We start from the raw sequence: 27,787 nt of genomic DNA on the forward strand, positions 1-27,787 counted from the left end.
TATTTTCAAATTCATTGAGAGAGAGAGAGCAAGAGAGGAGGGAGAGAGAGAACAAGAGAGGAGGGAGAGTGAGAGCGAGAGAGGAGGGAGAGAGAGAGCAAGAGAGGAGGGAGAGTGAGAGAAAGAGAGGAGGGAGAGCGAGAGAGAGAGGAGAGGAGAGAGAGGAAGAGAGCGAGAGAGGAGGGAGAGAGAGAGAGAGAATAGAATGAATAGAGATTATTAGACTGTTGTTTGCATCTTGCCAATAATCAGGTGAACTGGCAGAGAAACAGACACCGCCTATTGACTGTTTTTCCCTGAGATATGTATGTGCTAAAATATAAACATTGTTGTAGATATTATACAAAATAGGATCATTGTTATTATTGTACAATCTGTGATTTAAAAAATGTTCACGCATTGGTCCGCAAACCCCAAAAAAGGTTGTGAAATAACTTTTTTGTGTACCTCATATGTAAGATACATTTATGTACAACAGGAAACAGGAAACAAGAGGCATTGAAGACTTCAAAGTTGCTTTTCTAACTGTGGTTTTACGGTTTAATTTGTAGGATATACTCCAATCTGTTCTGTATGTTCTATGGTCTCTTTCTTAGAGAGGTTTTGTAGGTTTATGGACAAAATATTTCAGTGGTCATTTTTTAAACGTTTCATTTAGATTTCAACAAATTTGTTTAAAGAAACACAAAAGAACATTAACAAATGTATTGTCTCTGTATACTCAGAGTAATAAATAACAGAGTCAACTGAAATTCTGTCATTCGTCTTCCAAGAGGAGCTAGAGTGCTTACTCTAGCACTCTGTTTTTCCAGCCTGGTCTCATAGACTACACGTAACATACTCTAGCACTCTGTTTTTCCAGCCTGGTCTCATAGACAACACGTAACATACTCTAGCACTCTGTTTTTCCAGCCTGGTCTCATAGACTACACGTAACATACTCTAGCACCTCTGTTTTTCCAGCCTGGTCTCATAGACTACACGTAACATACCCTAGCACTCTGTTTTTCCAGCCTGGTCTCATAGACTACACGTAACATACTCTAGCACCTCTGTTTTTCCAGCCTGGTCTCATAGACTACACGTAACATACTCTAGCACTCTGTTTTTCCAGCCTGGTCTCATAGACAACACGTAACATACTCTAGCACTCTGTTTTTCCAGCCTGGTCTCATAGACTACACGTAACATACTCTAGCACCTCTGTTTTTCCAGCCTGGTCTCATAGACTACACGTAACATACTCTAGCACTCTGTTTTTCCAGCCTGGTCTCATAGACTACACGTAACATACTCTAGCACTCTGTTTTTCCAGCCTGGTCTCATAGACTACATGTAACATACTCTAGCACTCTGTTTTTCCAGCCTGGTCTCAGACTACACGTAACATACTCTAGCACTGTTTTCCCAGCCTGGTGTCATAGACTACACGTAACATAGTAAATGGAAATCCAGATTTCGAAAACACTCAATTTATTATAATATGTTACATTTGGTATGGTTACATAAGACAGAAGGTTACTTAAGACAAAAAACTAAAGTAGAGTGGTTGGTCAGGTTGGGTAGGTGTAAAACATGAACATCAAGCAACCCAAAGGCTGTGTGTATGAATAACATCACAGACAATTTTTGAATTTTATCTAATTAGCAACTTTGGAACTACTTACCAATTTTTTGCAACTTTGCAACTACTTAACATGTTAGCTAACCCTTCCCGTAACCTTAACCTAACTCCTAACCTTAACCCCTAACCTGGCTAACATTAGCCACCTAGATAACTTTAGCCTCAACAAATTAGAATTCATAACATATCATACGTTTTGCAAATTCGTAACATATTGTACGAAATGGAAGATGGACATCCACAATTGAAAAGCATGCCAAACGTTACATATCATACTATTTGGAGTGTCACGGATATAAGTTTACTATGTCTACCCCTGAGTCCAGGTTGGTATTTCATTCTGTTTCTCCTCTTTCTGTTTATTGTGTACAGGCAACAAAAAAAACGCATGCATTCACATAAATATTGCTCTAGATTCACACTTTAAGTTAAATCAGCACAATTGAAACAAGAAAGTTCATGTTGTCCGTCCCTCCATCCGTCCGTCTATTTACTACTATGTGAACATGTGGCTGGCCTGCTGTGTGACTCTGATAAAGGTGGTCCTGCGACTGAGCTCCTTCAGTTTGGCAGCTCCTACGTAGGTGCAGGTGGAGCGCAGACCACCCAGAATGTCCCTGATGGTGGCCTCTACATCCCCCCTGTACGGTACCTCCACCGTCCTGCCCTCTGATGCTCTGTAGGAGGAGAGGGGTATGGAGGGATTGAGGAAGAGGGGAAAACTTGTCAATAAATCTATGGTCTTTCCATTGGGTTGATCAGGCACATTGATTTCTTAGGTCTTCGACATCATCTACAGTTTTGTCCTAAACAGACCAGAGCTAACTACTAAATGAACATTTTGTGAAGGATTTCGCTTGCTTGTAAGTTACTGTAAGAAAAACAGAAAGGATACTGTATTTATATAGTGTGGGTGGAAGGTAGGCTGGTGCAGGGGTTCCCAACCAGGGGTACAAGGACCCCCAGGGGTACTTGAGAAGACTCATGAGACCATAGGCCTTCTGGTAAAATGCACAAGGGGGTACTTCAGGGGTACTCCAGGCAGAGCTAAATTCAGTCGGTGGTACAGTAACCCGAAGAAGGCTGGGAACCACTGGCCTAGCGGTTAGATCATTGGACCATTAACCGTAAGGTTGCTACTTTGAATCCCCACCCCGGCAAGGTGAAAACAATCTGTTGATGTGCCCTTGAGCAAGGCACTTAACACTCATTTCTCCAGGGCCCTGGCTTTGACCTCACTCTCCGAGGGCATCTCAGGGAGAACGGGATATGCCCCCCCCCCACGTGTAAGACAGGACAGATATAAGCACCTACCTAATGAGTACTGTTTACCTGTACTCTGCCACTCCCCCTACATGTTTCTTCATGGCCGTGTCAGAGCTCATCCCATAGAACAGCTGGACCTTTCTGCCATTCTTCTCAATGACCTCCCCGGCACACTGGTCGTGGCCAGCCAGCATGCCCCCCAGCATCACAAAATCAGCTCCAGCGCCTAGAATCACACACACACAACCCTGTTGAGAGAGGGGCAGGCAAGGCAGTATTTTTGAGTGACACAACACAATGCATGCGTTCCAAATGCATCCTATCACCAATATAGTGCACTACAATGACCAGGCACCATAAAGAATAGGACACACACACACACACACAATGTCACTATGATAGTATGATTTATCAAACCAGGACTCACCAAATGCCTTAGCCACATCCCCAGGACAGCTGCATCCGCCATCCTGGTGAGATAAAACAAAACATATTGAGCAAGCATTGTGGGAACGTTCAGTGGTTTAATGTCTCAAAGGGAAAGCCAAGCGTAACCCGAGCTCCAGCACCTTTAACCCCTGGGTTCGTTCAGATAGAAATGTTGTGTAGATACATGTATTGTGCAAGTGCGTTGAACCCTCCTGAATCTGACCCAAGAGGTCAGAATGTCAGAAGGTTCTTGAGGTCAGAGGTCACTCACTGAGATGATGTGAGCCTTCAGGCCGTGGGCGGAGTCTGCACACTCTATGACAGCACTGAGCTGGGGGTATCCCACTCCCGTTTTAATGCGCGTCGTACACACAGAACCTAGAGGGGAATCATGACGTGGCAGTTTGTCAGGAGCTGAATGCACTCAGCTGAAGTATTTTTCTCTCTTGAAGGGAGCCCTGGTGAACTCATGACTCCATATAGTACACTGTGCAGGGAAGAGGGTGCTAGAGTAACAGACAGAGTAACAGACAGAGTAACAGACAGAGTAACAGACAGAGTAACAGAGAGTAACATACAGAGTAACAGACAGAGTAACAGACAGAGTAACAGACAGAGTAACAGAGAGTAACATACAGAGTACCAGACAGAGTAACAGACAGAGTAACAGACAGAGTAACAGACAGAGTAACAGAGAGTAACATACAGAGTACCAGACAGAGTAACAGACAGAGTAACAGACAGAGTAACAGAGAGTAACATACAGAGTACCAGACAGAGTAACAGACAGAGTAACAGACAGAGTAACAGAGAGTAACATACAGAGTACCAGACAGAGTAACAGAGTAACAGACAGAGTGCCAGAGTAACAGAGAGTACCAGACAGAGTAACAGAGTACCAGACGGAGTACCGGAGTAACAGACAGAGTAACGGACAGAGTAACAGAGTACCAGACAGAGTACCAGAGTACCAGAGTAACAGACAGAGTAACAGACAGAGTACCAGACAGAGTAACAGAGTACCAGAGTAACAGACAGAGTACCAGAGTAACAGACAGGGTAACAGAGTAACATATGGAGTAACAGACAGAGTAACAGAGTAACATACGGAGTACCAGAGTAACAGACAGAGTAACAGAGTACCAGAGTAACAGACCCACCTGGCCCAATACCCACTTTAATGATGTCAGCTCCTGCCAGGATCAGCTCCTCCACCATCTCTCCTGTCACCACGTTGCCAGCCTGACCACAGTTAGAGACACACAGACAGACACACAGACAGACACACAGACAGACACACAGACAGACACACAGACAGACACACAGACAGACACAGTCATAGCATTTAGAATCCCTATACAGCTACCAAACCAACTAACTACCAAACAGGTGATAGTTTAACATTGCATGGCACATCACATTGCACATGTTAGAATATTTGCAGTAATTAAAATGACATAAGCAAATGAAGTCTTGGAAAGCTGTTCTGCTTTGTGTTAACTTGATGGAACAGCCTCACCATGATAGTGTGTTGAGGAAACCTCCCCCTGACGGTTTTGACAAACTCCACAAAGTGTTCAGAGTAGCCGTTGGCAACGTCCAGACAGACGAATCTGATGTCAGAGACGGCCTCCAGGACGCTGCACAGCTTCTCCAGGTCGGCTTGACCGCTGCCTGAACTGACCGCTACGTGCTGAGGGGGATGGGGACAGGCCGGCAGTGTGAGAGAACAACCAGGGTTGGAAGGATGGAGGTGCTACCGTAGAAATAGAATCATTAGAACGGGTCTGGAGCCTCTGATTTGACTGGTAAACTCATGGGGGAAACTCAAAATGGCTACCAGTCATGGCATCATTGACTTGTAAAGGGGTGGCCGTTCTAGCAATTATATTTCTATGGGTGCTACTATAAGCACTCCCATAACAAATCAGAGCACTAGTCCTTATAAGCGTTAGAAACATTACCATGGGCCACCCACTATTTCCATAACAACTCCTGAATTCAATACATTATTCAACCCTGGGGACACCACTGTTGCATGAGGTCATGAAAATGCTGTATGAAGGCAATTCTAGCTGTCCTCCAAACATTGTTGTCTGGGATTATTACAAACCTCCAAACATTGTTGTCTGGGATTATTACAAACCTCCAAACATTGTTGTCTGGGATTATTACAAACCTCCAAACATTTTGGAAACTTGGCTGCAAAAGCCTTCCACTCCTCCACAGTGTAGTGCTTCTGCATGGCGGTGAAGAGAGTTTGCTAGAGGAGAATGTAGAGAAACAAGAAGAACGGAAATTCACAGCGTTACTTAGTCCTCTGGCAACTGACCTTTCACAGGTCATCACCTTGGCAACTCTTTCACAGGTCATTACCCTGGCAACCCTTTCACAGGTCATCACCCTGGCTACCCATTCACAGGTCATCACCCTGGCAACCCATTCACAGGTCATCACCCTGGCTACCCATTCACAGGTCATCACCCTGGCTTCTCTTTCACAGGTCATCAGGTGGTCAAGACTTCACTGAAGCAGACCTGGGGATGACTGGACTTGTTGTTGTTGTTGTTGTTGTTGACAGAGAATCAACAGAACCACTGGAGTTTTTCCAGGTCTGATCATGTGGTCAGTAGAAACTCCCTGACCCTTACCATGGCATGTGTCCAGGTCTGATCATGTGGTCAGTAGAAACTCCCTGACCCTTACCATGGCAAGGTTTGGCATGGGTCCTCAGATCCTCAAAAGGTTTTACAGCTGCACCATCGAGAGCATCCTGACGGGTTGCATCAATGCCTGGTATGGCAACTGCTCGGCCTCAGACCGCAAGGCACTACAGAGGGTAGTGCGTACGGCCCAGTACATCACCGAGGCCAAGCTTCCTGCCATTCAGGACCTCTATACCAGGTGGTGTCAGAGGAAGGCCCTAAAAATGGTCAAAGACTCCAGCCACCCTAGTCATAGACTGTTCTCTCTGCTACCGCACGGCAAGCGGTACCGGAGCGCAAAGTCTAGGTCCAAGCGGCTCCTAAATAGCTTCTACCCCCAAGCCATGAGACTCCTAAACAGAAAATCAAATGACTACCCAGACTATTTGCAAATCAATTTAAGTTGATTTGACTATTGACCAGAGCCCTGTGGGAATAGGGTGCCATTTTGGAATAGGGTGCCATTTTGGGAATAGGGTGCCATTTTGGGAATAGGGTGCCATTTTGGGAATAGGGTGCCATTTTGGGAATAGGGTGCCATTTTGGAATAGGGTGCCATTTTGGAATAGGGTGCCATTTTGGGAAAGGGTGCCATTTTGGGAATAGGGTGCCATTTTGGGAATAGGGTGCCATTTTGGGAATAGGGTGCCATTTTGGGAATAGGGTGCCATTTGGGAATAGAGTGCCATTTGGGAATAGAGTGCCATTTGGGAATAGAGTGCCATTTGGAATGCACAATCCCAAACGGTATAGTGCTAACCTTGCTGAGGACCTGTGCCATCTCAAAGGTACCCGTGGTGTCCATGTTGGCAGCGATGATGGGGATGCCATGGTAACTCTGTTTGGAATTACGGAACGTGAACGTCCTCCGTAGGTCCACCTGTGAGGAGGGGAGCACAGTAACAATAAATAATCCTAGTGTATCCCAAATGGGACACTATTCCCTATATAGTGCACTACTTCTGACCAGAGCCCTATGTGCACTACATAGAGAACAGAGGGTGCCATTTGGGACGCAAGCCAATAAATCACACATTTTATTCATTCAACGTCTATCAAAACACCAAAAGGTACAAATGCACATCCTAAAAAGTAAGAATCGAAGAGGAAACCACACAGGCATTTAGCATTAGAAGTTGTGGGAATACTGCCTGAAGTCAGGACAGTTGACATAACATGAGAGGATTGGGAAGACCAGTTAAGTTGTGGTAATGTATAACATACAGGTGATGTTTGCTGGATTTGCCCCCAGAGTGACGGCCTGTATTGAAACTATTTGATGGTGTAAAGAAGTTAGACCACTGGTATTGAAGTAGAATTATTATAAAACTATTAAAACAAACATATGTTGATATTTCTCCCCGAGATGTCTCTCCATCCGGGATAAAATGTATGACAATGCTGGCAACAAATAACCTATTATCCATCCTTCAATCTAATTCAATGACTAATCAACGAACCAATGGCTGCTAGTGAGTGTATGGCCATATGCTAAAAGCATAATATTGTGTCAACTACAGTAAAACGACACGTTAAAAAAAGCCTTGATCTCAATCCTCTGATGATGATGTCTCATTGTTTCCTCAGCCTGCCTGGCTTCATCATGAATCAGCCTGAGCATCAGGCTGCCTGGGTTCACCATACATCAGCCTGAGCCTCAGCCTGCCTTGGTTCACCATGAATCAGCCTGAGCATCAGGCTGCCTGGGTTAACCGTGAATCAGCCTGAATCAGCCTGTCTGGGTTCCCCATGAATCAGCCTGAATGGGTTCATCATGAATCAGCCTGCCTGTGTTCACCATGAATCAGCCTGTCTGGGTTAATCAGGAATCAGTCTGAACCTCAGCCTGTCTGGGTTCACTGTGAATCAGCCTGTCTGGGTTCCCCCTGAATCAGCCTGTCTGGGTTCCCCCTGAATCAGCCTGTCTGGGTTCACCCTGAATCAGCCTGTCTGGGTTCCCCCTGAATCAGCCTGTCTGGGTTCCCCCTGAATCAGCCTGTCTGGGTTCACCCTGAATCAGCCTGTCTGGGTTCACCCTGAATCAACCTGTCTGGGTTCACCCTGAATCAGCCTGTCTGGGTTCACCCTGAATCAGCCTGTCTGGGTTCCCCCTGAATGAATAAGCAAATAGAACCTCACATGTAGGACAGAACAGATTAACAGTGTCTCTGTCTACGTCCCAAATGGCACCCTATATAGTACTCTACATTTGAGAGCCCTATGGTGCATTATATAGGGAATAGGGTGCCACTCAGTGTCACACTCACTGTCCCCTATGGGCCCTGGTCAAAATAAGTGAACTATATAGGGAATATCGTGCCATATGGGAATAAGGTGCAAGCCTGACTCTCTCATGTCATGTACTGTAAAAAAAAATATATATAAAATAGAAACACCCACAAATGTAGTTGTTTCAACCAATCCTTATTCAGTAACTGGTACCAAAGCCTTGTTTAAGTTTACTCAACTCTTCGGTCAAAGTGTTACCTGAACTTTTTTAGTAGGCCCAACAATATCTCTAATATGAGAAAACGCAGGAAAAGAATTCAGCCAACTTAAAGGGATGGGTTTTCTCTATTTGTCTCATATGTTCATTCAACTATAAATTATTATTTTTGGTATCTTACCTGAAAAAAAGGCTGTGGAACAGTCACACACACACACACACACACACACACACACACACACACACACACACACACACACACACACACACACACACACACACACACACACACACACACACACACAAATATCCTAATAACAGCCTGTGGATTGTTGTCAACAATGAGGCATATTCCATTTAGTTAGCGTTTAACTCAGAGTGTCATGTGTCATATCCCGCCGTGTCATGTCTCATATCCTGCCGTGTCATGTCTCATATCCTGCCGTGTCATGTGTCATATCCCGCCGTGTCATGTCTCATATCACGCCGTGTCATGTCTCATATCACGCCGTGTCATGTCTCATATCCTGCCGTGTCATGTCTCACATCCTACCGTGTCATGTCTCATATCCTGCCGTGTCATGTCTCATATCCCGCCGTGTCATGTCTCATATCCCGCCGTGTCATGTCTCATATCCCGCCGTGTCATGTCTCATATCCCGCCGTGTCATGTGTCATATCCCGCCGTGTCATATCCCGCCGTGTCATGTGTCATATCCCGCCGTGTCATATCCTGCCGTGTCATGTCTCATATCCCGCCGTGTCATGTGTCATATCACGCCGTGTCATATCCTGCCGTGTCATGTCTCATATCCTGCCGTGTCATGTCTCATATCCCACCGTGTCATGTCTCATATCCTGCCGTGTCATGTCTCATATCCTGCCGTGTCATGTTTCATATCCTGCCGTGTCATGTCTCATATCCCACCGTGTCATGTCTCATATCCCGCCGTGTCATGTGTCATATCACGCCGTGTCATATCCTGCCGTGTCATGTCTCATATCCTGCCGTGTCATGTCTCATATCCCACCGTGTCATGTCTCATATCCTGCCGTGTCATGTCTCATATCCTGCCGTGTCATGTCTCATATCCCACCGTGTCATGTCTCATATCTTGCCGTGTCATATCTCGCCGTGTCATGTCTCATATCCCGCAGTGTCATATCCTGCCGTGTCATGTCTCATATCCCACCGTGTCATGTCTCATATCCTGCCGTGTCATGTCTCATATCCTGCCGTGTCATCTCATATCCCACCGTGTCATGTCTCATATCCCGCCGTGTCATGTCTCATATCTCGCCGTGTCATGTCTCATATCCCACCGTGTCATGTCTCATATCCCACCGTGTCATGTCTCATATCTCGCCGTGTCATGTCTCATATTCTGCCGTGTCATGTCTCATATCCCACCGTGTCATGTCTCATATCCTGCCGTGTCATATCCTGCCGTGTCATGTCTCATATCCTACCGTGTCATGTCTCATATCCCACCGTGTCATGTCTCATATCCCACCGTGTCATGTCTCATATCCCACCGTGTCATGTCTCATATCCTGCCGTGTCATATCCTGCCGTGTCATGTCTCATATCTCGTCGTGTCATGTCTCATATCCTGCCGTGTCATATCCTGCCGTGTCATGTCTCATATCCCGCCGTCTCATATCCTGCCGTGTCATGTCTCATATCCTGCCGTGTCATGTCTCATATCCTGCCGTGTCATGTCTCATATCCCACCGTGTCATGTCTCATATCCCGCCGTGTCATGTGTCATATCACGCCGTGTCATATCCTGCCGTGTCATGTCTCATATCCTGCCGTGTCATGTCTCATATCCCACCGTGTCATGTCTCATATCCTGCCGTGTCATGTCTCATATCCTGCCGTGTCATGTCTCATATCCCACCGTGTCATGTCTCATATCCTGCCGTGTCATATCTCGCCGTGTCATGTCTCATATCCCGCAGTGTCATATCCTGCCGTGTCATGTCTCATATCCCACCGTGTCATGTCTCATATCTCGCCGTGTCATGTCTCATATCCCGCCGTGTCATGTCTCATATCTCGCCGTGTCATGTCTCATATTCTGCCGTGTCATGTCTCATATCCCACCGTGTCATGTCTCATATCCCGCCGTGTCATGTCTCATATCTCGCCGTGTCATGTCTCATATCCCACCGTGTCATGTCTCATATCCCGCCGTGTCATGTCTCATATCTCGCCGTGTCATGTCTCATATCCCGCCGTGTCATGTCTCATATCTCGCCGTGTCATGTCTCATATTCTGCCGTGTCATGTCTCATATCCCACCGTGTCATGTCTCATATCCCACCGTGTCATGTCTCATATCCTGCCGTGTCATATCCTGCCGTGTCATGTCTCATATCCCGCCGTGTCATGTCTCATATCCTGCCGTGTCATGTCTCATATCTCGCCGTGTCATGTCTCATATCCTGCCGTCTCATATCCTGCCGTGTCATGTCTCATATCCTGCCGTGTCATGTCTCATATCCTGCCGTGTCATGTCTCATATCCTGCCGTGTCATGTCTCATATCCTGCCGTGTCATGTCTCATATCCTGCCGTGTCATGTCTCATATCCTGCCGTGTCATGTCTCATATCCTGCCGTGTCATGTCTCATATCCTGCCGTGTCATGTCATGTTTGTCTCATGTCATTACATAGAGGTATAGGTGTTGACAGGCGCTAGCCAGACAGAACATTGTGAACTCTGTGCCAGGCAGGCAGTGGGAGAAGGCACAAATAGACACACACATTGACGTATGCACACACACACACACACACACACAAAGACCAACATAAAGAGTCAAACACACACAAGCATGCACGCACAGGCGCACACACACGCCCATACAAGTCCCGCTTATGGGAAGGTGACCTCCACACACACAGGGAAGGTTACTGTGTTCTGCTGTAGCAAGCTAAGGAACCATAGAGTATGTTCTACACATATATCCTCTACATCACCAGTTCTATATGGAATCCTATGGTATCTTTCATCACTGACCCTCCACAACTGACCCACCCAACACAGCTGGCTTGGGCTAGTTAGTATGTCATTTGTGATTCAACGCAGATTTGAACATAAGACTTGATGTTCTTGGCCCCCTTGGGAGTCCACCATGGCTCCACCTTTCTCTTTTCTGTGCTGACAAGGCAAAACACAGACATCTACAACAGCAGCTATAAAGGCTGGTTTATAACACCTTACCTCTGACCTGCTCTTCAGGCTGCTTCTCTTGGGTCTGAACAGGACATCTTTAAAGTCCAGCTTCACATCCATGTCTATCCGAGGCATGATGGCCTGTTACCTCCGGGATGGTCCAATCCCTGTCCCAGTCCAATAAATCAATAATTCTATGAATCACTAGATCCACATAGAGCCTGTGATGTGGTCTGCTGAGACCCAGACAGTAGCCAACCCTGAACCTCCAGATGCATTAAATATTTATAGCATGCTTAACAGGCTCTCCCCTCCTAGCAGCACACGCACCTATGGCTTTATTTGGTCTCTCTCTCTCTCTCTCTCTGTCTCTCTCTCTCATATATATAATTGAGAGCAGTGCAGAGGGAGGCAGCCGCAGTTGCAGCACTAGTAGAAGTGGTATTGTCACTGGCCATCTGACACACATCCATGTCAGATGGACCTATCACTGCAGAGAACAGCACAGCTGCTAACAGAACCAGGAAGTGCTTGAGTCAGTCAACATTCTCAGAGGGGATGGGGTGAGGTATATACACTAAAACATTCACAAGGTAGGAAACCCCAAAATGTTTTTTTAATGGGTCACTGAAGGCCAAATTCTATGCATTACTTTGCATTAATTCTATGTGTTATTATCCTATGGATAAAATGATCATCATCATCCTCTTCATTGTATCATGCTATTCATCATCCTCAACTATATAATCAAAATAGTTTCTCAAATATTGAGAAAATGGAACCTGAATCACATAATGAAATAGGATGTATTACCCAACCACACCACTAGGTGGGGAAAGGGAGTTTCTTTTCATGAGGAAACAGATGAAATACAAACTGTTCCAGTCCCACCAAGAAATGTCCTAATAACTGCGGAACGTATTCAACGAGACATTTTCCATTTAGTTAGTATTTAACACAAATGATCACTTTAACAAATGATGATATCTTCACCCTGCATCCCATAGGCTACCCTAACTTTAAGGAATTCAACAAAAAGTTATTCAAATGAGCAGTAGTTCACATTGTGTGTAGCCTAAGGTTTTAAAAATTATTTTTTTACATGTCAAATTAATATTTTATTTCACCCATTTTAAAGTATTGAATTGGTTATCTTTCAAAATGTGACAGAAACATGGTTACTGACATGTCACTCTTGTAGTCTCTTGGTTGGCACATTGCCATGGCTGCTGGGTTGGGGACAAAAGTAACGCAGTGTTAAATGAGCCAAGCAGCCAGAGCCAGGCAGTTAACCCACTGTTCCCCCAGTTAACCCACTGTTCCCGCTGAAGACGTGGATGTTGATTAAGGCAGCCCCCCCCCCCCCGCACCTCTCTGATTCAGAGGGGTTGGGTTAAAACGCAGAAGACACATTTCAGTTGTACAACTGACTAGGTATCCCCCCCCCCTTTCCCTAATGATAAAAACATGACTGGCCTACTTCAAGGGGTCTCTGAGCAAAATACACTTTTACAATTTCCCCCAGTCTCCCCTAATCATCGATGGAGGTTGTCACTCAGATATCTGTCTTTAGGTTATCAGTAACAGCATTGCTCAGTGCAAACACAACTCCTTTAGGATCTCTATGACATCTTGAGACTAGTTCACAACTGATAGAAAATACTCACAAATGAAACATTAAGTTACAAAATAAATATTTTATTAATACTTGAAAATAAATATGAAATCTTGGTTAAAAATGTCAACTCATTAAAACAGAACTTTAAATACAGAACAGAACCTTAACTACAGAAATCATTGATCAACAAATTGAAATCCATTCTTCAGGTACATAGTGTAAATAGCTATTTAAAAAGAAATGAAGAGCTTTGGTAGAGAATTCTTCTCAATTTCATTTAACCCTTATTTTACCAGTTAAGTTGACTGAGAACATTTTCTCATTTACAGCAACGACCTGGGGAATAGTTACAGGGGAGAGGATGTATGAGCCAATTGGCAGCTCATACATGATTAAGTGTCCATGATGGTATGAAGGCCAGATTGGGAATTTAGTCAGGACATCAGGGTTAACACCCCTACTCTTGTAATTAAGTGCCATGGGATCTTTAGTGACCACAGAGAGTCAGGACACCCGTTTAACGTCTCATCCGAAAGACGACACGCTACACAGGGCAATGTCCCCAAACACTGTCCTGGGTCATTGGGATGTTTTTTTTTTTAGAGCAGAGGAAAGGGTGCCTCCTACTGGCCCTCCAACACCACTTCCAGCAGCATCCAGAGACAAACCATGTTTAGATCTGAGCAAGCCAGCAGTGGGATGCAGGATGGTATGAGAAGCAATACTGTGACCTCTGTAGACTGGTAACAGGCCTGGTATGGTACATTGTTTGAACTCGCTGCAGGCCAGAAGATAGATTGAGTAACTCATCTGTGTAAGACAGTGGGAACATCCATCCCAACAGACACCCTATATAGTGCACTACTTCATTACAGCCCTATGGGCCCTGATAAAAAAAAAAATCTAATAAAGACTATTTACCTGGTCTGGTACACTCTTCTAGTCTAATGTAATGACGATTTCAACACTATGGTCAGAGACATCACATTTATATACCAGAGATAAAGATAAACATACAATGGAGTGTAAAGTATACATATAATGAACAACAAGCTTATTTCTCTCAAATTGTGCACAAATCTGTTTACATCCCCGGTAGTGAGCATTTCCCCTGTGCCAAGATAATCAAGAAGCTGGCATATCAAGAAGCTGATTAAAACAGCACAATCATTACACAGGTGCACCTTGTGCTGGGGGAAAATAAAAGATCGTTCTAAAATGTGCAGTTGTCACACAACATCAATACCATAGATGTCTCAAGTTGAGGGAGCGTGCAGTTGGCATGCTGACTGCAGGAATGTCCACCAGAGCTGTTGCCAGAGAAATTAATGTTCAGAATGCTACTGTATGCAGTCATATAGCACCGCATACAGTAGCACACTACTACTACTACAACACCAATACTGCAGTACTACTACACTACTGGTATACTACCCCTGGTATATTCCTACTGCAGCACTACCCCTGGTATACTACTACAGCACTACCCCTGGTATACAACTACTACAGCACTACTACTGGTATACAACTACTACATCACTACTACTGGTATACTACTACAGCACTACCCCTGGTATACAACTACTGGTATACAACTACTACAGCATCACCCCTGGTATACAACTACTACAGCACTACTACTGGTATACTACTACAGCACTACCCCTGGTATACTACTACTACAGCACTACTACTGGTATACTACTACTACAGCACTACTACTGGTATACAACTACTACAGCACTACTACTGGTATACAACTACTACATCACTACTACTGGTATACAACTACTGGTATACCAGTAGACTTCGGCGATGTCATCTACAAAATGGCTTCCAACACTCTACTCAGCAAACTGGATGCAGTCTATCACAGTGCCATCCGTTTTGTCACTAAAGCACCTTATACTACCCACCACTGCGACTTGTATGCTCTAGTCGGCTGGCCCTCGCTACATATTCGTCGCCAGACCCACTGGCTCCAGGTCATCTACAAGTCTATGCTAGGTAAAGCTCCGCCTTATCTCAGCTCACTGGTCACGATGGCAACACCCATCCGTAGCACGCGCTCCAGCAGGTGTATCTCACTGATCATCCCTAAAGCCAACACCTCATTTGGCCGCCTTTCGTTCCAGTACTCTGCTGCCTGTGACTGGAACGAATTGCAAAAATCGCTGAAGTTGGAGACTTTTATCTCCCTCACCAACTTCAAACATCAGCTATCTGAGCAGCTAACCGATCGCTGCAGCTGTACATAGTCTATTGGTAAATAGCCCACCCTTTTCACCTACCTCATCCCCGTACTGTTTCTATTTATTTACTTTTCTGCTCTTCTGCACACCAATATCTCTACCTGTACATGACCATCTGATCTTTTATCACTCCAGTGTTAATCTGCAAAATTGTAATTATTTGCCTACCTCCTCATGCCTTTTGCACACATTGTATATAGACCCCCCCTTCGTTTTCTACTGTGTTATTGACTTGTTAATTGTTTACTCCATGTGTAACTCTTTGTTGTATGCTCACACTGCTATGCTTTATCTTGGCCAGGTCGCAGTTGCAAATGAGAACTTGTTCTCAACTAGCCTACCTGGTTAAATAAAGGTGAAATAAAATAAATAAAAAAAAACTACTACAGCACTACTACTGGTATACAACTACTACAGCACTACTACTGGTATACAACTACTACAGCACTACTACTGGTATACTACTACAGCACTACCCCTGGTATACTACTACTACAGCACTACAACTACTACAGCACTACTACTGGTATACTACTACTACAGCACTACTACTGGTATACAACTACTACAGCACTACTACTGGTATACAACTACTACAGCATCACCCCTGGTATACAACTACTACAGCACTACTACTGGTATACTACTACAGCACTACCCCTGGTATACAACTACTACAGCACTACCCCTGGTATACAACTACTACAGCACTACCCCTGGTATACTACTACTGGTATACTACTACAGCACTACCCCTGGTATACAACTACTACAGCACTACCCCTGGTATACAACTACTACAGCACTACCCCTGGTATACAACTACTACAGCACTACCCCTGGTATACAACTACTACAGCACTACCCCTGGTATACAACTACTACAGCACTACCCCTGGTATACTACTACTGGTATACTACTACAGCACTACCCCTGGTATACAACTACTACAGCACTACTACTGGTATACAACTACTACAGCACTACTACTGGTATACAACTACTACAGCACTACCCCTGGTATACTACTACAGCACTACCCCTGGTATACAACTACTACAGCACTACCCCTGGTATACAACTACTACAGCACTACCCCTGGTATACTACTACTGGTATACTACTACAGCACTACCCCTGGTATACAACTACTACAGCACTACTACTGGTATACAACTACTACAGCACTACCCCTGGTATACAACTACTACAGCACTACCCCTGGTATACAACTACTGCAGCACTACTACTGGTATACTACTACAGCATCACCCCTGGTATACTACTACAGCACTACTACTGGTATACAACTACTACAGCACTACCCCTGGTATACAACTACTACAGCACTACTACTGGTATACAACTACTACTGGTATACAACTACTACAGCACTACTACTGGTATACAACTACTACTGGTATACAACTACTACAGCACTACTACTGGTATACAACTACTGCAGCACTACCCCTGGTATACAACTACTACAGCACTACTACAGCACTACTACTGGTATACAACTACTACTGGTATACAACTACTGCAGCACTACCCCTGGTATACAACTACTACAGCACTACTACTGGTATACAACTACCCCTGGTATACAACTACTACAGCACTACGACTGGTATACAACTACTACTGGTATACAACTACTGCAGCACTACCCCTGGTATACAACTACTACTGGTATACAACTACTACAGCACTACTACTGGTATACTACTACAGCACTACCCCTGGTATACAACTACTACAGCACTACTACTGGTATACTACTACAGCACTACCCCTGGTATTTATGGTTTGCACGTTGCTTCACAATATTGTTTTGAAGGTTTGTTTTAGGACTGATGCCCAACTGAACATTCTACTCAATGCATCCTCATTGGGGGCTGATGAATATTCAGTCTAAAGTTTATTACTGTGGCTTGAAAACACAATGACATTTCTAAAGGCGGCAAATAGCTAGTAGGAAAACCTTTTTTCATCATTTTGATGTCGCCGGATTAACTTTAGATGCAGTATAACGTTAGCCAGCTAGCTAAGATTGAGGGGAGACCTCCAGATTTTAGCTAGCTAACGTTAGTTAGGTAGCTAAGATTGAGGGGAGACCTCCAGATTTTAGCTAGCTAACGTTAGCCAGCTAGCTAAGATTGAGGGGAGACCTCCAGATTTTAGCTAGCTAACGTTAGCCAGCTAGCTAAGATTGAGGGGAGACCTCCAGATTTTTAGCTAGCTAACGTTAGCAATGATAGCAATGATAGCTATTTGGAAGTAAATCTACGTGTGACAGATCTGGTCTGTGCTGGTGTAGAACTCTCTGGAGGAACAGAGGTGAGTGGCCAGGTCTCTGGGAATATTGAAGGGGGCAGCACTGCTCACTGCCAGGGACAGCAGGTTGGCACAGGTGGGCAGGTAGATGTGTTGGACATGGTCCACCTCTGACCGACACACCGGACACACCTGAAGGGGTGAGATCAAAAGATTTGATTAGAATATAATATGCTAATCTAACATTAAAACACTGTATATATATATATATATATATATATATATATATAGAATCAAACAGACTTATTGTTAAGATACAGTCCTATAGATCTGGATGAATTAATCTATATAATCTTGGATTAACGGTGTCCACAGAGTAGCTGACAGTACTGCACTACAGGCATTTAACCTACGACCTACAGGCTACAGAAGGTTCCGGACAGCCAATAAACCACGGGAAGAAGGGTAACTATAGTTTCTGCAAACATTCCTCCCGGCTACCATACTCCTCCTCACCAAACAGTTCACTTCATTTGCTTAAAAAGGGAAAAAAACAGTACCAGCTCTTTACATTCACTGCCAACCACCATGACCTCTCTAAAAGTTTAACTTGGAGCTTCAAAGTTCATTCAGCACAGTGGAAGATACTAGAACATGGCGTTATGGTGTAACAGGGACTAGTGTTTAGTGCTACCACCCCTGGAACACATAAAACCCATGGAGGCTGCGGTTCAAACCCCGACTGAGTCACATTCCATTCTGTCCTTCTCCTCCATTTCAATCACTTCTTCACTGTATCTATCAATACAGACTACAAAATACATCAATAATTATATACTGTACACACACAACCGGTCAAAAGTTTTAGAACACCTACTCATACAAGGGTTTTTCTTAATTTTTTTTACTATTTTCTACATTGTAGAATAATAGTGACTCCATCAAAACTATGAAATAACACATATGGAATCATGTAGTAACCAAAAAAAAGTGTTAAATAAATCAAAATATATTTTATTTTTGAGATTCTTCAAATATAAAAAAATTCTTCAAATACACCCTTTGCCTTGATGACAGCTTTGCACACTCTTGGTATTCTCTCAACCAGCTTCATGAGGTAGTCACCTGGAATGCATTTCAATTAACAGGTGTGCCTTCTTAAAAGTTAATTTGTGGAATTTCTTTCCTTCATAATGCGTTTGAGCCACTCAGTTGTGTTGTGACAAGGTAGGGGTGGTATACAGAAGATAGCCCTATTTGGTAAAATACCAAGTCCATATTATGGCAAGAACAGCTCAAATAAGCAAAAAGAAACGACAGTCCACCATTACTTTAACCCTTGTGTAGTCTTAACATTCTGTATACTCCCCTTGTCCTAAAAGGTTAAAAAATGACCCGCCTTCACTAAACCCCTAAAATAAAGCAGCCTAATTGAATGTTAAACCCTAAATGTGTTTTGCTTGAAGAAACAACCTGTCATTCATCACAAACTTTGTGAATATCTGGTTTTTGATATATACTTATGGACTGTACAATGAGGAATTCAACTACAAAATACTAGTCTTCTCCCATTGTTTTAACCCTCGCCCCCCACCCACAAGGTGTATAAACAACAACAATAAATAACAATAAAATAAGATCGATACAAAACAAAAACGTGAAGAACAGAAATCAATCAACTCTAATTAGCATCTGTAGGACAGTATGCAAGTGTGTGTGCGTGGACTTTACAGGTGTATTTCTCACATGTGCAGCACATAGTATTTGTTAACTTGCCACAAGCACTGCAAAGGCTGCTGTGTGGGGGGAGGCACTCCCTTCTTTGAATGTGTGGGGTTACAAGAGCATTTTCCTCGCACACGTCTTGCAGGTCTTGACTCACGGTTCTCAAATCGTAGCATTCTTGAGAAAGTGTGAAAAACTTTCAGTGGCATTGTGGCACAAAAAAGAATAATATATATATTTTTTAAAAGGCGTTTTTTAATAATGTTTTATTTTTTTAAATCGCCCTTCCACTCTCTGCATCCCAGAGACTACATGTAGCCTCACCTCGGGACCTATACACACCCGCTAAGACTAGCAGCCCTATGTAGACACGCAGGTCAATCTGATCCATCCTTTTCCAGTTGTGTCCATATTTACGGAAATCCTCCAAATTTGTCTTCTCCAGGATAATTTTTTCGACGGCTGGTGTGATGAACATGTAGAATGTTGAGGTGATGTCCTGGATATGCATGTCTTGTGGGCCCTGGGGTCGTCCTTCTGACATGTTGTGCTGCCATCCTGCCCTGGTTGTCATATGGTGACAAGGACCATGTTATGTTGCTGTTCTTTGACAAAAATGTCTCTTTCAGCTTGGGGGTTCTCTTCTTCATCTGAAGATGATACATCGTGGCTCTGGGTTGTATTCTTCCCCATCTTCTTCTTCAGATACCTAATCTTCTTCTAAATCTTTGTTATCTTGTTCCTCCTGGACATCTGACAAAATCTGATCTACGACCTGTGCACTCATGGCTTCAGCAAAGAGAGAACTGGGGAGGACGGTCATCTGCAGAACCGTTATAGTCTCTGACTGCATTCCCCATTAGTAAACAAGGCTTTCAATACATTTTAATTTAGTCTGAAATTGTTTTAATTTTGTCTGTGAACTTGAGTCATGTGTTGATGTGTGTGGTGGTGGAGGGGAGATGCTGCAGGTGCACAAGAAGGTTTTAGTTTTGTCTGAGTTCAATCAGTAGCACACAGAATCTACATTTCTCATTGTGTGTGTGTGTGTGTCTTCGTGGTTTTTGTGGTGTGTAAATGATTTTAACTGCCGGGTCAAAAATGCCCCCGAAGACAATCTTTGTATCCTGGTGATGTACAGCTTTCATGGAAATATGAACAAAGGCGATGTTTCACTTTTTATAATGTTGAGGTCACTCTAGGAAAAAGTCATCAAATTTCAAGTTGAAAAAATATCATTTAGGGGGTTCTCTCTGCTGTTAAACAGAATGGCGGGTCGTTTTCTACCCTTAAGACAACACAAAGGTTAAGACATGAAGGTCAGTCAATACGGAACATTTAAAGAACTTTTTAAGTTTCTTCAAGTGCAGTCGCAAAAACCATCAAGCGCTGTGATGAAACTGGCTCTCATGAGGACCGCCACAGGAAAAGAAGACCCAGAGTTACCTCTGCTGCAGAGGATAAGTTCATTGGAGTTACCAGCCTCAGAAACTGCAGTCCAAATAAATGCTTCACAGAGTTCAAGTAACAGAAATATCTCAACATCAACTGTTCAGAGGAGACTGTGTGAATCAGGCCTTCATGGTCGAATTGCTGCAAAGAAACCACAACTAAAGGACAACAATAAGAAGAATAGACTTGATTGGGCCGAGAAACACGAGCAATGGACATTAGACCGGGGGGAATCTGGCCTTAGGTCTGGAGTCCAAATTGGAGATTTTTGGTTCCAACCGCCGTGTCTTTGTGAGACACAGAGTAGGTGAATGGATGATCTCCGCATGTGTGGTTCCCACCGTGAAGCATGGAGGAGGTGGTGTTATGGTGTTTTGCTGGTGACACTGTCGATGATGTATTTAGAATTCAAGGCACACTTAACCAGCATGGCTACCACAGCATTCTGTAGTGTTACGCCTTCCCATCTGGCTTGCGCTGAATGGGACTATCATTTGTTTTTCAACAGGACAACGACCCAACACACCTCCAGGCTGTGTAAGGGATATTTGACCAAGAAGGAGAGTGATGGAGCGCTGCATCAGTTGACCTGGCCTCCACAATCACACAACCTCAACCAAATTGAGATAGTTTGGATTGAGTCAGACCGCAGAGTGAAAGAAAAGCAGCCGACAAGTGCTCAGCATGTGTGGGAACTGCTTCAATACTGTTGGAAAAGCATTCCGGGTTAAACTGGTTGAGAGAATACCAAGAGTGTGCAAAGCTGTCATCAAGGCAAAGGGTGGCTATTTGAAGAATAAAATATTTTTCTTTGTTTAATACTTTTTTGGTTACTCCATGATTCCATATGTGTTATTTCATAGTTTTGATGGCTTCACTCTTATGTAGAAAATAGTAAAAATAAAGAAAAACCCTTGAATGAGTAGGTGTTCTAAAACTTTTGACTGGTAGTGAGTATGTATATACTTATTTTAAACCATGGCGTTATGGTTACCTCTAGCTGGACAGCACAGTTGTGGCAGCACACCATGTGTCCACAGGGGCAGAAGGCAGCGTCCATCTCCTCTTCACAGCACAGCATACACAGCAGAGCATCCTGGAGCTGCTGCAGCTTCTCCTCCAGAACCCGGCTCCTCTGGCACCCCTCACAGCCTCCTTCCCCCACCCCAGGGGACCGCGACGGGCTCTGCTCGCCGGACACACAGTCCCCTGCCATGCCGGCGTTGTAGAGCGCCCTGCGGCAGTGGTCGTAGACCTCCTTAGAGGTGCGTCGGATGTCGAAGACATACTTCTTGCCCAGGTCGATGCTCTCGTTGAGGAAGAGAGACGCCAGGTGACCCTTGAAGTCACGGCTGTACTGCATCATCACGTCGTTCGTCACCGTGTCACACCTGAAGGACAAGTAACATCACAGTTACTGACCAAAAACACTAAAATCAATATTATAAAATGTTATTACACTGTGAAACTGGAGTGACTCCACATGTACACTAAAACTAAACTTAGCAGCAACTCATGGAAATGATCATATGATGATGATGCATATTATACATTTCTTACTCTACATTGGCTCACAGCAGAGATGTTTTTACAAGAGGAAAATGTCACCCTGTGTGAGCATGTTGTTGGTGTGTGAGCCATGCTACATGCTACATGGTTGCTGACCTGTAGAAGGCATGTTGTTGGTGTGTGAGCCATGCTACATGGTTGCTGACCTATAGAAGGCATGTTGTTGGTGTGTAAGCCATGCTACATGGTTTCTGACCTGTAAAAGGCATGTTGTTGGTATGTGAGCCATGCTACATGCTACATGGTTGCTGACCTATAGAAGGCATGTTGTTGGTGTGTAAGCCATGCTACATGCTACATGCTAGCTGACCTGTAGAAGGCATGTTGTTGGTATGTGAGCCATGCTACATGGTTGCTGACCTATAGAAGGCATGTTGTTGGTGTGTAAGCCATGCTACATGGTTTCTGACCTGTAAAAGGCATGTTGTTGGTATGTGAGCCATGCTACATGCTACATGGTTGCTGACCTATAGAAGGCATGTTGTTGGTGTGTAAGCCATGCTACATGGTTTCTGACCTGTAGAAGGCATGTTGTTGGTATGTGAGCCATGCTACATGGTTGCTGACCTGTAGAAGGCATGTTGTTGGTGTGTAAGCCATGCTACATGGTTGCTGACCTGTAGAAGGCATGTTGTTGGTATGTGAGCCATGCTACATGGTTGCTGACCTGTAGAAGGCATGTTGTTGGTGTGTAAGCCATGCTACATGGTTGCTGACCTGTAGAAGGCATGTTGTTGGTGTGTGAGCCATGCTACATGCTACATGGTTGCTGACCTGTAGAAGGCATGTTGTTGGTATGTGAGCCATGCTACATGCTACATAGTTTCTGACCTGTAGAAGGCATTTTGTTGGTGTGTAAGCCATGCTACATGGTTTCTGACCTGTAGAAGGCATGTTGTTGGTATGTGAGCCATGCTTCATGCTACATGGTTGCTGACCTGTAGAAGGCATGTTGTTGGTGTGTAAGCCATGCTACATGGTTTCTGACCTGTAGAAGGCATGTTGTTGGTATGTGAGCCATGCTACATGCTACATGGTTGCTGACCTGTAGAAGGCATGTTGTTGGTATGTGAGCCATGCTACATGGTTGCTGACCTGTAGAAGGCATGTTGTTGGTGTGTAAGCCATGCTACATGGTTGCTGACCTGTAGAAGGCATGTTGTTGGTGTGTAAGCCATGCTACATGGTTGCTGACCTGTAGAAGGCATGTTGTTGGTGTGTGAGCCATGCTACATGCTACATGGTTGCTGACCTGTAGAAGGCATGTTGTTGGTGTGTGAGCCATGCTACATGCTACATGGTTGCTGACCTGTAGAAGGCATGTTGTTGGTATGTGAGCCATGCTACATGCTACATGGTTTCTGACCTGTAGAAGGCATTTTGTTGGTATGTGAGCCATGCTACATGCTACATGGTTGCTGACCTGTAGAAGGCATGTTGTTGGTATGTGAGCCATGCTACATGCTACATGGTTGCTGACCTGTAGAAGGCATGTTGGTGGTATGTGAGCCATGCTACATGCTACATGGTTGCTGACCTGTAGAAGGCATGTTGTTGGTGTGTAAGCCATGCTACATGGTTTCTGACCTGTAGAAGGCATGTTGTTGGTATGTGAGCCATGCTACATGCTACATGGTTGCTGACCTGTAGAAGGCATGTTGTTGGTGTGTAAGCCATGCTACATGGTTTCTGACCTGTAGAAGGCATGTTGTTGGTATGTGAGCCATGCTACATGGTTGCTGACCTGTAGAAGGCATGTTGTTGGTGTGTAAGCCATGCTACATGGTTGCTGACCTGTAGAAGGCATGTTGTTGGTGTGTGAGCCATGCTACATGGTTGCTGACCTGTAGAAGGCATGTTGTTGGTATGTGAGCCATGCTACATGGTTGCTGACCTGTAGAAGGCGTGGGTCTCTGTGATGGCCCGGTACAGGCCGCTGGCAGCTCTGGTGCTTGTCATCTTAAACAGCAGGGCCACATCCTCACCACTGTCCTTAGTGATGGTCATGTACACATTCTTCCCTGACTGGGTGGCCATCTGGATGATGGGATAAATGATCCTAGAACAGAGGACAGAGAGTCATTGTAGGCTCTATATAACTTCATATCAAATGTCCAACATAATATATAATCACATAGTAACGGTGTCTAGACCTGTAGATAGAACTACATAATCACATAGTAACGGTGTCTAGACCTGTAGATAGAACTACATAATCACATAGTAACAGTGTCTAGACCTGTAGATAGAACTACATAATCACATAGTAACGGTGTCTAGACCTGTAGATAGAACTACATAATCACATCGTAACGGTGTCTAGACCTGTAGACAGAACTACATAATCACATATTAACGGTGTCTAGACCTGTAGATAGAACTACATAATCACATAGTAACAGTGTCTAGACCTGTAGATAGAACTACATAGTAACGGTGTCTAGACCTGTCGATAGAACTACATAATCACATAGTAACGGTGTCTACTCTAACAGGAGCATGCTGAGTTTGTATAACCGGTCAGTGTTATATTTTCAACTCTGCTACATCCGTATACAAACACTGCACAGTAGAAAAAGGCAGGCAGCCGACCTCAACATTAGTTTCTTTGTTGTTGTTGTTCAGTGCATCAACGAATAACATGTTTTGCAAACAGAACTGTCAGGTTAGTTTAATACCTGTTGGTGGGGGTGAAGTCAGGTTAGTTTAATACCTGTTGGTGGGGGTGAGGTCAGGTTAGTTTAATACCTGTTGGTGGGGGTGAAGTCAGGTTAGTTTAGTGAATATACCTGTTGGTGGGGGTGAAGTCAGGTTAGTTTAGTGAATATACCTGTTGGTGGGGGTGAAGTCAGGTTAGTTTAGTGAATATACCTGTTGGTGGGGGTGAAGTGAGGTTAGTTTAGTGAATATACCTGTTGGTGGGGGTGAAGTGAGGTTAGTTTAATACCTGTTGGTGGGGGTGAAGTCAGGTTAGTTTAATACCTGTTGGTGGGGGTGAAGTCAGGTTAGTTTAGTGAATATACCTGTTGGTGGGGGTGAAGTCAGGTTAGTTTAGTGAATATACCTGTTGGTGGGGGTGAAGTCAGGTTAGTTTAGTGAATATACCTGTTGGTGGGGGTGAAGTCAGGTTAGTTTAGTGAATATACCTGTTGGTGGGGGTGAAGTCAGGTTAGTTTAGTGAATATATCTGTTGGTGGGGGTGAAGTCAGGTTAGTTTAGTGAATATACCTGTTGGTGGGGGTGAAGTCAGGTTAGTGAATATACCTCTTGGTGGGGGTGAAGTCAGGTTAGTTTAGTGAATATACCTGTTGGTGGGGGTGAAGTCAGGTTAGTTTAGTGAATATACCTCTTGGTGGGGGTGAAGTCAGGTTAGTTTAGTGAATATACCTGTTGGTGGGGGTGAAGTCAGGTTAGTTTAGTGAATATACCTCTTGGTGGGGGTGAAGTCAGGTTAGTTTAGTGAATATACCTCTTGGTGGGGGTGAAGTCAGGTTAGTTTAGTGAATATACCTGTTGGTGGGGGTGAAGTCAGGTTAGTTTAGTGAATATACCTGTTGGTGGGGGTGAAGTCAGGTTAGTTTAGTGAATATACCTGTTGGTGGGGGTGAAGTCAGGTTAGTTTAGTGAATATACCTGTTGGTGGGGGTGAAGTCAGGTTAGTTTAGTGAATATACCTGTTGGTGGGGCTGAAGTCAGGTTAGTTTAGTGAATATACCTGTTGGTGGGGGTGAAGTCAGGTTAGTTTAGTGAATATACCTCTTGGTTGGGGTGAAGTCAGGTTAGTTTAGTGAATATACCTCTTGGTTGGGGTGAAGTCAGGTTAGTTTAATGAATATACCTGTTGGTGGGGGTGAAGTCCTCCTGACAGATAGATACCCCTTCAGGGCCGACCCCTACAGCCAGCCTCTGTCCCTCTGAGTCCCTGGCCCAGTGCCACTCCACCCCGTAGTTCTCCAGGGAGGACACCAGCTGTAGGGCCTGGTACTCTGCTGACGCCTGGCTCAGACCCTCTAGCTCACGGTGCTTCTCCTGGATGCTGCAGACGGACACGGCAGGACGGGACAGAAGGGTTACGTTTTCTGCTGTTGTAATACTGTTCACTCACCAGGGGGGCCCACCCATACAATTAAACATGTTTTCTACCTTCTATTTCAAATGCTGCCTCCAAATAATCCCTGCTGGGTTTCTTTTCTTTTGTCCCTTAAATGGATTATTTATATATAAAAAAAAAAAGATCTACGAAATAAAATGTACTTAAACTAAACTAAACACATGAGGAATGAGAACTGTACTTTAGTGCCCGGTAGTGAATGTATATAGCTGCAGGGCTAGCTGAGTCAGCAGCCTAGTGTTTTAGGGACAGATGTTGTGAATCCCATTTATATGCTAATTTGGGAGTATTTAGGCTCCTCCCACATCAAGGCCATAACAGAAGACCAAACCATGGTTTAGTCAGCTCTTCAGATGGCCTTCACACATCAAAAATGTTATATTTTTATCATGTTGTATCTGTAGCACTTCTACAAGTCAGCACAGAGAAGTAGTTAGTAAGACATGGAATGCAGGTGGAGTCAAGTTAATCATTGCTGTGCTGACCTGTTGATGGTTGCCAGGTCAGGCTCCTGTCTGAAGATCTGGCTGGAGCAGTACTTGGCTGTGTTCTGGTTGTAGTCTCCATACTCAGCCTGGGCTAGGAGGGCACACAGCTCCTTGGCCTGCTCAGCCTCCATCTGCAGGCTGCCACTGTCCAGCTCCTTCTTTATGTGCAGGAAGAACATATGTCTGGAGGAGAGAGGGATGTGTAAAGGGTTATATGATGGACATGAGGAAGAACGAGAATACAACTTCACAAAACTGCCTCGTCATTGCACTGAAAAGAGGAAGGAAGATAATCCTCTTTGTAGGCCCTAAATCTAGGTTGAAGATACCCAGGTTAGAACAACGCAATAACTAGTATCACTGGTCCCTTTGTCTAGAATTCTTCCTCATTTATGCAAAGAATTATGGGATATTAGAATCCTCTTGTTGTTATCTTCAACACAGTCCTAAAAGAGAAAGAACAAGAATACAGCTTAACTGGTGATGGTAAACTAGCCCTCTGTGCCTCCTCAAAACAGGAAGTTGCACTGAATATAGGAATGAAGATAGCCTTCTTTATAAAATGACAGTTCTCTCATGCCTGCTATGAGCGCTTGACCTTTCTGTCCACAGGGTCAGCTATCCATCGTATTGCTCCAGT

The 27,787-nt window shown here is 44.3% G+C and overlaps 2 protein-coding genes across 2 annotated transcripts in view; both read right to left on the reverse strand.

Annotated features, from left to right (window-relative positions):
• Positions 1 to 778: 778 nt before the first annotated feature.
• LOC109882599 (GMP reductase 1) lies at positions 779 to 12,086 on the reverse strand. The gene is made up of 9 exons (XM_031812214.1): positions 11,700 to 12,086; positions 6,785 to 6,904; positions 5,499 to 5,582; positions 4,839 to 5,012; positions 4,480 to 4,561; positions 3,591 to 3,697; positions 3,318 to 3,360; positions 2,957 to 3,116; positions 779 to 2,301 (listed from the first exon to the last, which is right to left on the reverse strand). The coding sequence occupies exons 1-9, from the start codon at positions 11,784 to 11,786 to the stop codon at positions 2,121 to 2,123; spliced, it is 1,038 nt and encodes a 345-aa protein (XP_031668074.1). The 5' UTR covers positions 11,787 to 12,086; the 3' UTR covers positions 779 to 2,120.
• Positions 12,087 to 17,680: 5,594 nt separating this feature from the next.
• LOC109878855 (E3 ubiquitin-protein ligase MYLIP-A) overlaps positions 17,681 to 27,787 on the reverse strand; it is a 29,633-nt gene continuing 19,526 nt past the window's right edge. The window contains exons 3-7 of the mRNA XM_031812044.1: positions 27,145 to 27,330; positions 26,387 to 26,584; positions 24,443 to 24,607; positions 21,974 to 22,370; positions 17,681 to 17,994 (exon numbers count right to left, since the gene is read on the reverse strand). Coding sequence (XP_031667904.1) covers positions 17,812 to 17,994; positions 21,974 to 22,370; positions 24,443 to 24,607; positions 26,387 to 26,584; positions 27,145 to 27,330 — 1,129 coding nt within the window. The 3' untranslated portion in view covers positions 17,681 to 17,811. The remainder of the gene's footprint in view (positions 17,995 to 21,973; positions 22,371 to 24,442; positions 24,608 to 26,386; positions 26,585 to 27,144; positions 27,331 to 27,787) is intronic.

Source organism: Oncorhynchus kisutch, unplaced genomic scaffold (genome assembly GCF_002021735.2).
Source record: "Oncorhynchus kisutch isolate 150728-3 unplaced genomic scaffold, Okis_V2 Okis02a-Okis13b_hom, whole genome shotgun sequence".
Classification (NCBI taxonomy): domain Eukaryota; kingdom Metazoa; phylum Chordata; class Actinopteri; order Salmoniformes; family Salmonidae; genus Oncorhynchus; species Oncorhynchus kisutch.